Below are 18,584 nucleotides of genomic sequence, written 5' to 3'. Positions count from 1 at the left end.
ACTAAACAATGACTGACAAGAGCCACCAACATGAAATATCTCCAACCATTAGAGAAACAAAACATTGGTATTTTAGAAACGATATTTAACATGAAAAAACGAACAAAAACAACTGAAATGTAGAGGAAACAAGTTAAACCTGAAAGTTGCAGCAGCTGCATTAAGATCAAACATCCTGCAAGTACATAAAAACATACAATGCAACATGTTAAACAGCCGGTTTTGACACTAGAAATAAACTGGTTTACAGCCTGGTTCAAAACACCAAACAGGTCTCATCAGCTAGTGTCTTATTGTGCTCTCACTGTACAGGGGGTTAATTTTTTTGTACCACGATCGTTTGGATAATATTTAGGATGAAAGCTGATTGGCACGTCTCAATTGATTGACAGATAGCTCGGCAGGCTGAGGCTCCTTTTCTGTCGAGCAGAATGCTAGCGAGCAGGCTGGCAGGAAGTTGCGCTTAGCAGGTGGGCAGTTAGGTTGATCCAAAGTTTGGCTGAGACCGCTTTCAATATGGAAGCCTCCATGGGTTGGCTTTAAGAGCCGTTTAAGCCCGCCTATTGTAAGCAGACTACTGATGTCATACGGGGTTTGTCCAGTTCTGTCTGATTATGAGGTGTTGTTGCAATTTTTCTCTGTTGCTGGTGAACAAAAGAAATATTAGACAATCTGCCAGCCATCAAAAAGGTTTATTCTTGCAAGGTCAATCAACACATACAGCGGTCAGTGAGCATCAAAAGAGAGGGAGAGAGAGAGAGGGAGAGGGAGAGGGAGAAGTGCAAGAGAGCAGAGCCAGAGCCAGAAAAAGAGCCCCCAGCATCAGGAGACTAGCACCTTTATCCTTGAGCAACGCCCCCTCCCCAAGGTATGCTTGACACCCCTCTGTCTGGGCTGAATCCACACCCGCACAGGGCTTTGTTTCCAGGCGGTCTGGACATCACAATTGTATATACAAAAGGACCCTGTGATTCAGTGGTGGGCCCCAGGTTTCACACCTTGTCAGGAAACTGGCCCAGCCACCCTTTTTTGCTTTGTATTTACCTGTGCAGTAAAGTCGACACCTTCCTAGCCCGATCATTTCCCCATGTCTGTGAGAGGATAGGCTTCATAGAAAGAGAACAGTGGAGGGTGTTGGGGTGTTGAGGCAAGGAAACCAAAGTTACATTACAGAGGGCCACTGACACACTGCAATATATCGCCATGTTAATGCCAGTGTCCAATCATCCATCCATCCATGCATACATTTTCTTCCACTTTTTCTGGGCTGGGTTGTGGTGGAACAGACAAACCAGACATCCCTTTCCAGTGACTCCTGTATGATGGGATATATAATCCCTCCAAAGGAAGGCACCCAGGAGGCAGATGCCCAAACCACCTCAATTGGCTCCTTTGAATGTGAAGGAGCATCAACTGTACCTCCTGGTTCCTTCTGATGTCTGAACTCCCCATCTATCTCTATCTACCTCTCATTGAGGCTGCTTTTATCCACAGCGTTGTTCTTTTGGTCATGACCATAGGTGTGGCTCAGGATGTAGATTGTCTGGTAAATCTAAAGATTTCCTTTCCGTCTCAGCTCATGCTTCACCAAAACGCTCTGACATAATACCTCCAATACTGCTGATGCTGCATCAATCCCCCTGTCAGTCTCATGCTCCCATTTACCCTCACTCTCTTTTTACAGAAACAAATATCAGATGACCAAAAAATACATGGACTTATCCCCATTTAACCATTTTATTTTTACGTTGCTACAGCCTGACATTAGATAGACGTATTCCATCATTGCAGTTTTAGTAACAAAGAAAAAGCATCCAAAGAGCAGACATTTAGTGGAACAGAAAAAAAAAAAAAAAACTTAATGAAAATTGTTACCTGTGACTGACAGAGTGACTCCAGGTGAGCCAGTAACTCCTCCCTCTGGTTGGTTTGTCATGAACATGAATCTGTACTCAGCTGAGTCGCTCTGTCTGATGTTGGTGATCCTCAGGGTGCAGCTGTTATCATGAACGTGATACTCCACACGACCTCTGTAATCTGGGTGGTTTCTCAGATCCAAAGGGTTGTTTCCATTCATTTTCACAAACCAGAAAGATCTCCAAACTACGGTGTCATGCTCATTCCCTCTGGATGGATATGTGTAAGAACATGGTATGTCCACTGTTGATCCTTCCACAGCACAGATCTGAGAGGAAGAGTAAGTCACTCTCCAGTCACTCTGAGCCTGTACCACTGCAACACAGAGAAAAGCAGACATTTTTAATCACAACTACAATTTAACTTGCAGAGGCAAATTTAAAGCTCAGGGAGAAAAGAACTCAGGAATGCCCACGCTGTCTTACAGCCACAGGATGTATAAACATGGATAGCCTATGGTGATAATGTGGAAACACTATGTGATGAAAAGACAACCATGAACACTTCTGCTTTTTTTTTTTTCAAAGTCCATAAGCACTGGAGAATAATCTATGTTTGACAGAAGTACATCCTCCTCCAGAAAAAAATGTGAGCACTAAATATTTTATTTCGCAACATATTGGCTCAATTCTACGCTATATTGAATATTTTTTAAGCATTTCATTTTTTTTACCCAGAAAGCCTCTGTGTTTGACACTACTTTGCCATGTAAACTTTGCCTATGGCCACATGCTCTTCCTCCTCAGAATTTCTGAATAGCTGTTTGGGTCTGTAGGTTTCTACAGAGACAACAGCAAACTTAACTTAAACTAGTTATTTCAGCTCAGTTTTCCACTTCAACAGCTGACACAATGTTTTCATAAAGTAAAGAAATCCAACTGACTGCAGCTTCTCTATTCATCAGCCATTAGAAGAGGAAGGCCACAGCCATAAACTTAACTGGATGACAAATTTCCACTCAGCTCTTCTGGTTGAGATTAATTTCAACAAGTTCTTTTTAATCCTCACTGAGACTTGGCTGGCTCCTGGAGACTGTATGTTGTTGATTGAGGCAAACCCCCCTTTCTTCTCTCACCTTCATCAGCCCTGCCCACCAGGCAGGGGAGGGATGCTGTCATTTATAGAAATGATTTTAAATGCACTCCTGTCTTAAACAATGATCTTACTTCATTTGAACATCTCGGTTTTATTATTAATCAAAAAGATCCCATCTTAATTTTGAAAAAACATGACAAAATTCTGATTTTAGGTGATTTTGGCAAACAGGTCTGTTGTCCTAGTCAGTCTCTTACCAACAATTTTATGGACATTCTGGAGTCTTTTAATCTCACCAAAGCAATCCAGGAACCCTCTCACTCTAAGGGCCACACTCTTGATTTAGTTTTATACTGTGGCCTTAGTCCTAATGATTTTATCCTCAAGGTTATCTGTGTGTCAGACCACAAACTGATTTTTTTAAAAATGTTTTTATCTCAACTTCCTATTATTACTAGTATGTCTGTCCATAGGTGAGTTTTTAATCCACAGTCTGCTAGCAGGTTTAAGGAGCTTTTTAATTCTGTGTCTTTAACTGCCTTTAACCCAAATTTTAACACAGAAGAGCTTGTCTCTCTTTTTACTCACACATGCCAGACTGTCCTGGACTCTGCTGCATCTTTTAAAGAGGAAGTACTAGAGGCTTTACTAGAGGCTAAAAAAGAGACTGTAGAAGAACGAAAATGGAAGAAAACTGGTTTACATGTGTTTTATGATATTTGGAAGAGTGCAATGAAGAGATATCAAACAGCAGTTAAAGACGCAAGGGCAGCATTTTATTCTAATTTCATTTTATCCAATCATTCTAACCCCCGAGTTTTATTCAAGGTTTTAGAGTCTATCACACCCCCTCCCCATTTTACTGATGCTTCTCACAATTTATGTGAGAAGTTTTTAGTTTCTTTTAACAACAAAGTAAAGGACATCAGGGAAAATATCATGCTCCCCACCCATATTTTAAATCCAGGTAGAGAGATTCTTTGTTTTTTTAGTAGTTTTGAGCCTTTGTCCTTGTCTCTTTTAGCTGGTCCAACCTCTTTTAAAAAAACCCAACCTTGACCCCTCTGATTTAAATAATTTTAGACCTTTTTCAAAGCTTCCATTTTTATCCAAGGTTTTAGAGAAGGTGGTTTCTACACAGCTTTTACCTTTTATGTCTCACAACACGCCCTTTGAGAAATTCCAGTCTGGTTTTAGAGCAGGTCACGGCACTGAGACAGCCCTCCTCAAGGTGACTAATGATTTATTTTTAGCAGCTGATAGAGGGGAGGGAACCATTTCAATTCTTCTAGATCTCAGTGCGGCTTCCTGGTTGTTCCAAAGTCAAGACTCACTCACTCACTTAAATCACTTCTAAAAAACTCATTTTTATAGACTTGCTTTTATGTAGTGTTGTCGTCTTCTTATTTGGTTTTTATCTTCTCACAGATCCTATTCCTATTTTAGTTCCTCATCTTATTTCATTTCTTCTTAATCTCACCTTTAATCTCTGTCAACTTCATTTTATTTCCTTGCCCCTTGGCTGTTTTCATCGTTACTGTCTTCCTCACTTTATTGCCTCCCTTTTGTTTACCTTTGTTATAATATTTATCAATTTTACTGCTTTTACAGTTTTAGTGCTTGTTTTATCTTGCTTTACTATCTGTTTTTGCCCTCTTTATTTACATTTTACTGCTTTTTCTCGTTTATTTCCTGTTTTGTTTTTACTCTTCTTTTTTTCTTTTAATTTCTCATGTTTTTAATTCTGGTCCTCTCGGTCTCAGCCTGTGTAGCTGGGTTCCTACATGGCCTGGGTTCCTATTGTTTTATAGTACTTGATGTCAGTGTCTTGCCTGCATCCTGATGATGTCCATGATGTCTTAGTTGTGTAGTATGGCTTCATGCCTACACTCTGATTGATGCCTGTGATGTCTTAGTTTGCATGGCACCACATGTCATCTAGGTTTTGATGTTGATGAATTATTACCTGTCCATATTTTTGGTTAGATTCTTTAACTGTTTGGATTCTGCTGATGTTGTTTGCATGATGTTTTCTGTCTTCTTGTCTATTGTTTGGGTTTGTTGCTTTGTTCTTCTGTTTGCTTCTACACATGTCAAAGCACTTTGTAAACCCATGTTTTGAAAAGTGCTATACAAATAAAGTTATTATTATTATTATTATTGTGGGGTCCTAATTTCCACCACCGGGTTACTCAGGATCTCTCCTGCTGACCAGTCTTTCTCCCCTTTCTCTCTCGACTGCTGAGTCTCCATCTGTAGATGCAGTTCCTCTGAGTACTCTTCATCACTGGAGTTAAAATCATTCATTTTAGTTTGGTTTCAGTTTAGTTTGTGATTAATGTCTTGGATAGTACGTGAAGTTTGCATTATAAAACACTGAAAACACAGAGGCTTTTGGGGTTTTTAGACATAGCGTACCATGGAGCCAACATTGTTTTTTTGGCTTATTTTTGCCTTAAAATTGTTAAATTTTACAGTAAAACGGTACCCATCTGTAGCCTGTAAAGCCTAGCTTCCTTGCTGCTGCCCCCTCCCTTAAGGGACAATGCACACTGAAATCTCTGGAGGATAATGCCATTAATATTGCCAAATACCTCATTTAACCCACTTCCATAAACACCAAAATATCTTAAATCCTCTGCAGTATTGAGTGTGTTTGTAGGCACACTGTCTGCTGTTGCATTTGTCTGACATATCACAGGCTGAACATGTGTGAAATGACCCCCCTGAGCCAGCAGCCTCTCTGCTCTCTGTGGAAAACTGTTGGTTATAACGCAGCATCGCCCCCACATTGGCATCGTGTCACAACTACTCTTTCATTCTGGTGAAGCTGCAAGTGTCACCCTCAACATTGCACTTAATGTAGTTTTTTGTTTAAAAAAAACAAAGTTCAGGAACTTACACCACGCCTCTCTGCCTAATCCCATATATATAACATATATAAGCCCAACATATATAAGCACGCCTCACTCATTCACCTTCTCACCACTGGTGACAAACTGTAGCTTCTTTTAGAACTCGCTGCAGAATCGAGCTCAGACACATCCGTTTGTGGCACAAACTGCTAAAACACTTCTCATCTTGTCCAGAGTCTTTCATCTGTGTTCAGCATCTAAGTCATTAATCAGCTATCAGGACATGTCATGGATGTTCTCTATTGTGACCCCATTATAACATGCTAACATTGGAGGGTAAATTCTAACACCAACATGATAAACACCAAGCACAAAGAATTCTCATGTGTTTGGTACACATATTCAGCATGCCAGGATCTAGCCTGGTACAGAAACTAGTGTAAGTACTCCATAACATCACTCAATTTTAAAAAGGGCAAAAGACAAGAAAAAGAGGCTCCAAATAAATGTAGGTTAAAGTAAAAGCTCCCCAAAGAAATAATTCTTAAAACTGGAACGTTATTTAAAGTTTAAATGAGAAATCATGGGAAAAAACTGAAGAACATACTGAAAAAACTCAGTATATGGACCTGTGCAATTACTCAGTTTAATAATTGATCATTTAGTGAAAAAAATTCTACATTTTCTCTTGAAAATTTTTACACAAAGGTTGTCATCGGCCACCTCTCCTGCACTTCGAGAATCAAAACTTGAACATCATCGTCTTTGCTCTGACAGCAATAAAGCAACTAAAATATGTCGTTAATATGTAATGGCAAAAGACAACAGAGGCACAACTGACAAAAATGGCTCACAACAAGTTTCCTCTTGGGTTCTGATTTGCAGAAGTGAAAGTCAATTACCTGTTAAAGAGAGAAGGAAGGAGACAAATCCTCTCTTTGTTGTAGTAAAATTCCTCGCTGCTGTTTTCATCTTCGTGTGGTAGCAGTAACAGAAAATATTTAAAAAATAATAGTGTAAAACACAAGATTTAGCTCAATCATATCAAATACTTCCAGTCAATCTACATGTTGTCTTCAGTGTCATGGTCCTCTATGTTTAGGAGCAGGAGTCAGAAACAGGCTGTTAAAATCGACCTCACTTCCTTCCTCTTCACAGGTTTAATCGATGCCTCCGTGTGGTAACATCCAAGACTTGAAGAACACTTCAACAACACTGTAAAGATGTTTTTTATTCATTACTGACATGATGAAGCATAAAATATGACATTATTAATGTCTCCAGAAAAATGCATTTATTTTTTATTATTGGTGATATTTTTCAACATTGTGAGACAAAAACTTTTTTAAAAACTTGTTTTTTTGACTCAGACAAACAAAGCTATGGAGGTAATAATAATTTTCACAACACAAGCTTGACAACAGTTGTGGTCGCCCACTTCCTGTCCCCCATTCAATATGAATGCAGCTGAAATCTACCTGCTTCACTGTCTTTACCCTGCTATCCTCAGTCACAGAGACTAAACTTTCAACACCCAAGCTGTCCTATACGATAATAACATATCCTTTGACTATTTTAATGTAAATTTAAGAACCAAAAAAACTAACAGGGGAAACTGTAAATAAATCCTATTAAAAAAGAGATATTTGGAATGAATGGGACACAATAGTAGCCTGACTCATAAAAATAATATGAAATTTAACAAACAGGGAGCAAAAAAGAATGCAGTAAAAATATAATTGCACACAACAGTTTTCTTTAAATATCAAAATATGACTCTTTACTACCACCTGGTGGCAGCAGGAAAGCATTGCAATTAAATCAGAAATGTCTACTGTACTACACTGAAAAACTCAAATCTTACCAAGTACTTGTCTGACTTTTGCTTGCTTGCTCAAGTTCATTAACCCTCACTACCTTGTAGTTTAAAGCATGGTTGAGGCCAGTATGTCCAGAAATCAGACAAACAGATAAGTGTTAATAAAATAATCATTTTTCAATATTTTTTTTTTACTTTCACTGCTTCAAATCTCTTCAACAACTTCAACCCTGACCACTAAAAAATAAATAAATAAATAAAAAATTCAGTTACACCCTTTTTATGCCAGTTATTGTACACCATGTCACTGTTATTATTTATGTAAAAAAAAAAAAAAAAAAAACACACACAAAACATATTCCCACATCAAATGGTCTAGATTAAAACAAAAAACAAAAAACTTTTTTTTCAATAAATACAGTCTTGGCCATGTCAATGATGAGTAGTAAAATTGATTTTGATGCACTGAATTGTTTTTTTTTTTTGTAGTGCCAAATTCCTTTCTTTAGTTCCATCTGTCTTTGCACGTCCATATCCTGGACATAGCCTACATAAAACTCTTAATAAAATAATCATTTTTCAACATTTTTTTTACTTTCACTGCTTCAAATCTCTTCAACAACTTCAACCCTGACCACTAAAAAATAAATAAATAAATACATGAACAAAAAATTCATAGTTACACCCTATTTATGCCAGTTATTGTACATTACGCCACTGTTATTATTTATGGTAAAAAACACACAAAAAAAACATGCCCCATATCAAATGGTCTAGATATAAAAAACCCCAAAACAAAACAAAAAAAACTTTTTTTCAATAAATACAGTCTTTGTCATGTCAATGATGAGTAGTAAATTTGATTTTGATGGATTGAATTGTTTTTTTTAGTGCCAAATTCCTTTCTTTAGTTCCATCTGTCCATGTACGTCCATATTCTGGACATAGCCTACATAAAACTCTTAATAAAATAATCATTTTTCAACATTTTTTTTACTTTCACTGCTTCAGATCTCTTCAACAACTTCAAACCTGACCACTAAAAAAGAAAATTAAATAAAAAATTCATAGTTACACCCTATTTATGCCAGTTATTGTACATTATGTCACTGTTGTTTTTTATGGTAAAAAACACGTTAAACAGACGAGTCTATTGGAGTGAAAAACACGCCAGTTTTACCATCCTTTTCTTGAGCCCCCTCCTCTACCAAATCATATGCAAGTGAATGCATTTGTTCGTTAGGTTTATTTTATGTACAGGCATAAAAAAATCTGAGGACATATGTAGGATATGAATCACAAACACACGCATTTCCACCTCTAACCAAAATGTGACCAAGATTACGTTAATTACGCGCAGATATAAATATACTGCATATTTGAGATATGATATATTCTCTCCTATTGATCGAAAGGACCTGTGCATCCTCATGCATGTCCATCCACTTGCTATGAAGTGAAGGCAAAGTTGAAATTGTCCAAATGTCCCCCTTTCTTAGTCCCAGTCTGCAGAACCCAAAAGTAGCATTTTCAACTGTAAACACTCCACTTATGGCAGTTGTAAACATAGATGCAGATTTGCACCCGAGCACACACGAAGGAGCACACAAACTTTTCCTTACACATGTAGCCCACTCTCAGACATCCATATCTAGTGGCATGAATCGTTTCATTTAATTCTGATGATGTTTAGTGGATGAAATAACACTTCAAACACTCTGAGTCCATGGAAGAAGTCCTGCATGCGCGTTGCTGAAAGGGTTAAAATGGTGCGCTGGCACTATCTACTGGATCACTGTGGAATGGTGAAATTTGGAGCCCTGGTGATTGAGTGACTGCAAAAAAACAGTTGCTATAAGTTGTTTTGGTGCCATAGACACACAGTCAAAAAACATGTTTTTAATGGAAGTCTATTGTCCAGATTTTGGACAAACAAGGTTGGAAGGACTTGGACTTGGAAGAGGGTATGCGCGTAACGTCACTGGAAGCGGAAGTCAATGCAGTTACGCCCACTGAGTGGCAAAAAGAAAGGACTACAGACAGCGTTGAATGCCGCCAGAACTTTAATACTAAGATGGGGAAGAGCTGTTGTGCGATTCACTGTACCAACAGGTTCAATAAGCAGTTGGAGCTATCTTTTTACAGGCTACCGAGAGCCAAGGAAAAGAGAGACAGATGAATCGCTGCGATTTACAGAAACAACTGGAATCCAAGCACTGAAACCTGGATTTGTCTCAGGTAATGAATAAATGAATGAATGGCAACGTTAAGCTATGCTGTGCTTTTTGGATAAAATCATACCTTAAGCTAATACCAACGTCACTCAACAGTAAAACTCTTAACCTTAGCATCTTTCAATTAGCTGTATTCATCATAAATGAAACGTTAACGTCTTCATTTGTTAAAACACATGATTGTGAACCTACATGATTTGTAAACCAACTTAAGTCGAGGTAAACCCAGTTTTCCTAATAAATGGGTAATGTTAACGTTAGTCTAGCACAAAGCAATTGTAGCTGTGTTATATAAAGTACCGAAAGTCATGCTTTAGTAAAAGTAAAGATATTGTGTTAAAATATTACCAGTGGTAAAAGTGACAGTCACCTAAATAAACAGTGCTTGAGTACAGCAAGTTTCTGATATGAACAGCACTAAAATATCAAAACTACAAGTAAATCATGCATATATTTACTTGTGTCCAGGGCTTGACATTGACACCCGCCAACTAGCCAAACGCGGGTGGATTTCGGCCATGGTGGGTAGCAGCGTGACTCTAACTAGCCACGATGGCGGGTTGAATTTATCAGTGTCACAACTTATGCTTCACTCTGAAAGTGCTTGTCTGTTAGCCATTATGATTTAGGCTTGTTACAGAGAGGCTGTTCAGCACATAAAAGCTCAAATTTCCCTCCAAAATAACTGAGAAGTGGCTGGTCTCTTCATCCATTCGTGCGTATTTTACGCAGCGCCAAGGGCTTTAATGCTTTAGTATGACACACACAGACGCGACACTCACAGACATATACGGACACACACTCACACTGACATGCTGGTTAGACTGAAGGCTTCTATCTGTTGAGGGAAAATGTTTCAGAGTTTGCAGGATAAACTCAGACCTGAACTTTCTCTTTCTGCTTTTAAAGATTCTCTCTGTCCATGGAGGATCAGCGCCGTTTTTGTGAGTGTGTGCGCTCCAGCTGTGTGTCTCTGTCGCTCGTGCGAGCCAGGGCAGGTGTTGTATCTAATTATTGTTTAATTAATACTCCATCTATATTCTTTGTTGAAGGCGATCTAAATGATAAAAACCTCCGCAAAGATGCGCATACTTTGAATGTTATTGAAACTTTTAAACGTTTGTATATTCAGGGTTAATTATAAATTTGCCAAAAATTGATAATTAACTGTTATAAAAGGCAAGAGAAACTCCGAAACCTTAAATCAGTTTACGGAAGCAGTGAGAAACAGAGGCAGAAGGATAAGAGTCACTAACTGATCACTTAGGAGTCAAAGAGAATTCAACTAAACGGTGATTTTTTTAAATATATATTAAACATCAGTTGTTCAGTGTTCTCCAAATGTGAGCTTTACCACCAAATGTAAGTCATCTATTATTTGAAGAGATATTTGAATTAGTATTAGACGCAGGTATGAAAACATTTCCTCCATACAGTATAGAGCAGAGGACAGGAGAAGTTGGACACTTAGGCTAATATTCCCTGGTGGAGATTTGTCAGAGTGAAAATTAAAGATGTTCTTGTAATCTGCTGTAGCTTTTTCTAATAAACAGCTGGTTAACAGTATTTTAATTTTAGCATAAACCTGATACCCATTAAGAAAATAAAAATCCCTGCTTGTGTCAGTATACATAAATACTAATTAGTGCTGATCTAGCTCAGATTTCACATAGAAACTTTCAAATTATGGAAAAACTATTCACTTAACGAGTGGTAATTATGGCAAAAAAGTCGAAAAAGTGTGCATGTGTCTATATATACACACACACACATTTTATGCAGGTGTGTGTCTGTGTGAATGTATATGTGTGTGTGTCTGTGTGAATGTATATGTGTGTGTCTGTGTGAGTGTATATGTGTGTGTCTATGTGCCCTAGCTTTGTACCCTGGTTGTGAGTAATGATGACACCACATGTATGTTTTTTTTTCAGGAAAAAAGAGCAATGATCCCCTACACCCAGACTACATGCCAAGTTTATTTAGCTTCACCTCCACTGCCGATAGGACTCAGGCTGTCAACAACCTACAAAGAGATGCAAGATCTCAACAACTTTCTGATAAAAGATTTGACAACAGAAATAGAGGGCTAGCTGCCACAGCTCTTCTGAACTTGCATCAAGGTCCTGCGTTGGAGCAGGGGATACATGCAAATCAAGCAGGGGCACAAAATGAAACTGGAGTCCAAGGCACTGAGGTCCAGACAGAGGCACTCAAGCACTAACAAGCTGCACTTGAGTGGTCCACCCACTAAGGTTTAAATACCTGGGCTCTTCACCATTTAGTTAGACTAGGAGGCTAGTCTAGGGGAACAACATGAACTGATGAAGCCACTTGGATAAGGGGTGAAACGTTCTCCAGACATAGAACTAAATCCAGTTGACCTGGTTCAATTCCTTGAGCTAGAACTAATGAGAAATAAGTAACAACAGAAAACGCTGTAAAACCTTGATTTAGAGCAATAATGTAAAACATCTTTACATTTGTGAAATGTCATAAACTGCTCCTTTGAAAGTCAGGTAGAAACACACCAGGTAACAGATCACAAGCAACAGTCAGTAATTTGGAGCTTTTCAAAATATTCAGTAGTTCCTCCATCAAACAGTAACTTATTTGTGCACTCTGTGCAACTTGAGCTTCATCGTTTCTCTGTAAATGTCAGGTTAAATGCCAGTCAGCATCACCCCTTAACACAACAGCAGCAGACCTACAGATCAGATGTTGCATTTCTTCAAAAACCATTTTCCCAATAATTCTGGCAGCACAACATACTTGAAAAACTTGGTTGCCTTCATAACATGTTTTTCAAAATGTAAATTTGGACTTATTCTTTCAATATACAGTTCTGAAGGGGTCCACACACAAAAGTCACAGTACAGTGATTTTGTGACACGAATCTGGCACTGCACTTGAAGGTAGCAGTTGTGTTTTCTGTTAAGTTTTAGCATCACATCTGGGGACGAAGATGTAACCAAGCAAAAGGGGATGCACCTAGGTGAGGGTAATCTGGAGAAATGCTGAGTCCAGTGGGGGTTACATCAAAACTGAAGTGTCTTGATGGTAAGGTCTCAATGTTTTCCTCCTTCACCTTGTTTTCCTGATGAATGCATCACCTGAAACTATTTGACAAAAAAAAGCATTAGGTTTGATTCAGGGCATACATATCTGAATCAGTTTTTATGAGAGATTTTATCATTCACTAGCTAAACGAGAAAATCTTTGAAATTTCATAATTTCTCTTTGTTGCTAAACAATACCTTGTTGCTGCAGTTGTAAACTTTACTGACTCTGGATAGTATATGACTTTCACAAGTGATTTTGGAGGCTGATTTTCATTGCTCTTGATAACTGCACCAAACTTGGAAGCTGTTATCCTGCCTTATCTGTAGGTGTGCCACATCCTTGATAAAGCCTGTCCCTTTGTCTCCTGCTCCACAAGCTTACGCTGGGCATCTGTCATTTTCAAGACCTCAAACACCTTTTCATATTCTTTCAGTAAGTTCACTGTGCGAAAAAGCAGCACTCTCAGCTTCATAAAGTTGTTCTAGTGGTGTAGGATAACCATCTTTCAGAGCAATAGGGACAAAGTCTTTGGAATGTTTTGGAGCTACAGAAAGCACAGCAGCTCTTGGGTTTGCATGCTTCGCTTATCCGGAAAACCTGCCAGTTTATCATGTGTAGGTTTTGGTGTAGCATCACAGAGCCCTGGCTTCTTAGATGTAGCGTCATTGACCACATTCATATCACTTTCACTTAAGACCTTTCTACTCTGCGTTCTGGGACATGTCAAATCTATAGATGACAGTTCAGAGCAATGGATTTTCTTTGCTGGTGTTGGCTGAAGCCACTGACATGGCGGTGAAGTACACGGCATGTCATCACGCATCCTCACCCCAGACATTACTACAAACATCAGCGCTGCTGCATGTGAACACATCTCTCCAAGTCCTGCCATACAGCTACAATGAGCTGTCAAAGCTGTCCCTGTCTTCTCTGCAGCTATCCACGGTTTCAATGGGGGCTCATTCATTCTCTGGCTGTGTTTCACCTGCACAATTAGTACGTAGAAGCGTTAGCTACAAACAAAGCATGCCTGACAGTAGCTAGCTCGCAGTTTATGTAAATATGTACTATAATGTTATACAGACCTGTCCACAGACAACCAGGATATCCATCTGTGTTCTTGTCACTTTAATTTCACCAACAAATTCGGCCTTGAAATATGACCAAGTGTTCGGACTTTTCTATGCCTTCAGGCTTTGCCTTTTGTATTTTCCAGGTACATATAAATGTCAGGATACCTGATATCTGGCCACATTTCAATATCAGTGAACCAATTCTTTTTTGGTAATCCGTACAGATCATTTTCGAGTCCAATTGTCCTTATTTTCATCATATAATCCATGTTTTCTCCCCCGAAGTCCCTGTCTCCCACGCCTGTAAACACTGCCAGCTTGGTTGTTTTTGCCACTCAGTTCGACTGAGAGGGGCGTGCCCCGAGGAGGAAGTGACGTAAACGCATACCCTCTATAGGCATCAATGAGTTCTATGGGCAACTAATTTTTTTTTAATACAAAGAAAAATAATAACTGGCAAAATTTCATGCCTCAAACTATAAAAGTGTGACTATCAACTCAAAACAATGATGATAAAAATGATAAATGTCCTCAAAATGGATATACTAGGATCCGAGGGTTAAAGTCACAATGAGAAAATATGAATTTTAAGCAATTTATACAAAAAAAAAAGCAAGCACATCAAACTCTTTTCTGAAGTCGGTAACTCTAAATTATTACCTTGAGTGAATATAATTTCAACTTTAAGCCTCCACAGAAACACTAAAGGTGACTATCAGTTCTTATTAACTTCTAAGCTGAGAAAACATTTATTCACACAAACAATACTTTTAACACTTAAATGTGGGCCCACAAAAATAATCACAAAAGCCAGTATTCTGTCATTTTTTGCTACCCATCAAAAATTGCTACTTTGTGGTTCTGCGCATGCGCCCTACACCATCAGCATCACGCCTATAAGGGTAGTCGATAGGTAGCAAAATCTGACAGAACACTGGCAAACAAAAGAAATAACCCCCGTTTCAGGCCTGATAGAACTCCGTTATGATGAAGGATCGTTGGCAGCACCGTGAATGCCGCAGGGACTCACCAAGTAGGATCCAACCGTTAACAGCCTCTTTACTGAACAGATGATGAAGAAACGACAACCAAAACTCCGTCACTGCCAGCTCCGTCCCTTGTCTCATCCAACATGCAGGTAAGTCCACACCCCTCGTCTCCGCAGCGGGAAAACAGGAACAGACGTCCTCAACTCGGACTCGACCATGAAGACACTAAATCCAAGGACAAGGCAATAGGGAAACGGCAGGTCTCTCTCTCAGGGAAAAGCTCAGTCAGTTCAGTGCAGCAGCGCGCCATCTTTGGCTCCGTGCCAGGATGAAAGTCGTGGAGAGTCCTAGCTCTAACTAGCATAATGCTAACTGATAGTAGCCGACTGGGTTACAGTCCGTTTTTAAAGCACAAAACTTGTACACAGCTTGTGGTTACAATAAACCGGATTCACCATAGAGATGAGCTAAAAAAGGCTCACTTTTACTCACTCTTAACTTAATAACCTTAGCTAAGGGCTAACTGCCATGTTAACGGTAAATACACATGCTGCGCTCTCCTCAGAGAGAGACAGCGAGCACTGCTACGTGCATCTAACTGATCTCCTCCCTGACGTTTGTCCCGCCCCTCAGCTAATCACAATTACAGAAACTTGATGTCTCAATACATTGACAAATTAGAAGCAGGTATCCAAACTTACACATCAAGATAGTTTGTCACACCTCGTGTTGAGGAAAGTACATTTCAAACAAACTACAAAATATAGTTCAAAAAATATTCTCAGTTTAAAATGATAGTCTACTGTTTTAGTAACTAATGTTTCTGCTTTTAAGCACATTGTAATGCAGTAAGTTTTTAACTTTAACAACCAAAGGTAACTACAGTATCTACGGGAGGAACTACTAAGCTAACAGATACTTGAACGTAACATCATTTAGACTGCGGGACTAAATCTCAAGTTCGTCCTACTCAAGTTTGAAGCCATTGAGGGGTGAGTAGATCTTCAAGTTGTGACTTCAGTTGTGTGCCTCACGCACAGACACACTTCTCTCTCTCTGTGACTCTCTGGTGTGGTGAGGTAAAATAACTCAAAGAACAGATGAGCTACGTGATGTTTGCCAGTGTTTTGTGCAGCTGCTTTGACACGCTTTGTGTTGTTTAGGAGGGGGCGGGGTGAGTGTTTGTGAAGTGAAGCACAAGTTGTGCCAAGCTTCAGTGATCCCCGGAACATATTCCCCAGATAAATGTTCCTCTTTCTAAAAAACACAGCATTTCAGTCAAATTCATTCAACTTCCGCATTAAATGGTAGATTCTGTTTCTATTGGCCAGTTCTGCGATTCCATTAACGTGATTCATAGGGCCCTAGGTGAGATATGAAGCTTAATGAACTTTATTTGTGACCTTTGACCTCCAGAATGTACTTGGATTATCTTTGAGTAAAAGTAAACATATGTACAGAGTTTGAAGAAAATCTCTTAAATCATTCTTGAGATATGTTCACATGCAAGCAAAAGTCAGGCAAGTACTTGGTAAGATGTGAATTTTGCCGTGTAGCACAGTGTAAATTTCTGATTTAATTGAAATGATTTGCTGCTGCCACCAGGGGGCAAAAAGAAATTTCGTCATTTAAAAAAGAAGCTGATGTGTCCATTTGTACTTTTATTGTATTCATTTTTAGTCCCTGTTTTAAGATTTCACCTCATTTTATGAGTCAGTCTGCTATTGCTGCCAGTTCATTCCAATCATCTCAATTGTACACAATTTCCTCTTTTAGAGTTTTTGGTTCTTAAATTTCTATTAAAATAGTCAAAGGATATGTTATTATCATATAGGACAGCTTGGGTGTTTAAAGTTTAATCTCTGTGACTGAGGATAGCAGGGTAAAGACAGTGAAGCATGCAGATTTCAGCTGCATTCATACTGAGTGGGGGACAGGAAGTGGGCGACCACAACTGTTGTCATGCTTGTGTTGTGGGTAATATTATGTCTTAGCTTTGTTTGTCTGAGTCAAACAAAAAACAAGCTTTTAAAAAGTCTTTGTCTCACAATGTTGAAAAATATAAATGTCTTGTGTTGTGGAAAATATTATCACCTCTATAGCTTGGTTTGTCTAAGTAAAAAAGACGTTCAGTACCACGTTCAGGCATCAACACTTATTAAAACTGTGAAGAGGAAGGAAGTGAAGTCGATTTTAACAGCCTGTTACTGTCTCCTGCTCCTAAACATAGAGGACCATGACACTGAAGACAACATGTAGATTGACTGGAAGTATTTGATGTGACGGAGCTATATCTTGTAGTTTTAACTATCTTTTTAAACATTTTATGTTACTGCTAACACACGAAGATGGAAACAGCAGCGAGGAATTTAACTACAACAAAGAGAGGATTTGTCTCCTTCCTTCTCTCTTTAACAGGTAATTTACTTTGATTTCTACAAATCAGAACCCAAGAGGAAACTTGTTGTGAGCCATTTTATCAGTTGTGCCTCTGTTGTCTTTTGCCGTTACATATGAACGACATGTTTTATTTAGTTGCTTTATTGCTGTCAGAGCAAAGACAGAGGAGGTTAATATATAATTATTCCTTTTTGAGATCAAGTGGAGGAAAAGAAAAAGAAACACAGTCGTTTCTATATTTACGTCATTTTTTAGGGCTGGCTGACATCACCTGGAAAATGTTACATCAAACCTAATTTGTGTTTTTAATCCATTTTGAGGGCGGTGTTATGTAGAAGAGGAAAATACTCAGATGATGTACAGTTTCAGTGCTGTAAGGGAAATACTGTGTAGTTAGAGAACCACCTCTGCTCTTTACTGCACACCAACGTAAATGCATGTGTGAGGAGAGTGAGAGCTGGTGCACGGATGTTTCTCTTTCTAACACAGTGTTTTCAGGCACAGTTTGCCTGTGCTCAACCTGTCAGAGGCCTTGAGGAGCAGTGGAGGTAGTCTCAGAGAAAATGTTAATTTTTCTTTTTCTGTAATCTCTTTTCACAAAATGATCAGTTGATAAACGCAGATGGGTGGGGACACATTATTACTTCACTTTCAGCCATGCATAGGCTATCCATGTTTATGCACCCTGTGGCTTTAAGACAGCGTGGGCATTCCCTGGGGCTTTTCCATTACATGGCACGACTCAGCTCAACTTAGTTTGACTCGTCACGGCAGCCCAGCGCAGCAGTGGATTTGCTTTTCCACCACAACCAAGCTACCCGTTTGAGGGCGCGTCTAGAGCTGATGACTTGGCCTTCTGAGCCCTCCTCAATCCTACTAATACTCTGTCTGATCGATTGGCTTTACATTGTCGTAAAGTAAAAAACTGTAGACTGACTGCTTGGAGGTTGGGCTGGCTTGCTTTGAGCGTGGCTCAGCCAAACTGATGATGGAAAAGCAAATCAGCATGACTTGGTTTGGCTATGTGTGGGCCTGAGTTCTTTTCTCCGTGACCTTTTCATTTGCCTCTGCAAGTAAAATTGTAGTTGTGATTAAAAATGTCTGCTTTTCTCTGTGTTGCAGTGGTACAGGCTCAGAGTGACTGGAGAGTGACTTACTCTTCCTCTCAGATCTGTGCTGTGGAAGGATCAACAGTGGACATA

General features: G+C 39.1%; 1 protein-coding gene across 1 annotated transcript; it reads right to left on the bottom strand.

The window, feature by feature from the left end:
• Window positions 1-1,796: 1,796 nt before the first annotated feature.
• LOC121508410 (sialic acid-binding Ig-like lectin 9) lies at window positions 1,797-6,874 on the bottom strand. Its single transcript, XM_041785252.1, has 2 exons — window positions 6,710-6,874; window positions 1,797-2,232 (listed from the first exon to the last, which is right to left on the bottom strand). The coding sequence occupies exons 1-2, from the start codon at window positions 6,777-6,779 to the stop codon at window positions 1,859-1,861; spliced, it is 444 nt and encodes a 147-aa protein (XP_041641186.1). The 5' UTR covers window positions 6,780-6,874; the 3' UTR covers window positions 1,797-1,858.
• Window positions 6,875-18,584: the final 11,710 nt, after the last annotated feature.

Source organism: Cheilinus undulatus, linkage group 4 (assembly GCF_018320785.1).
Source record: "Cheilinus undulatus linkage group 4, ASM1832078v1, whole genome shotgun sequence".
NCBI lineage: Eukaryota > Metazoa > Chordata > Actinopteri > Labriformes > Labridae > Cheilinus > Cheilinus undulatus.
This window is presented reverse-complemented; position numbering and strand designations above follow the sequence as displayed.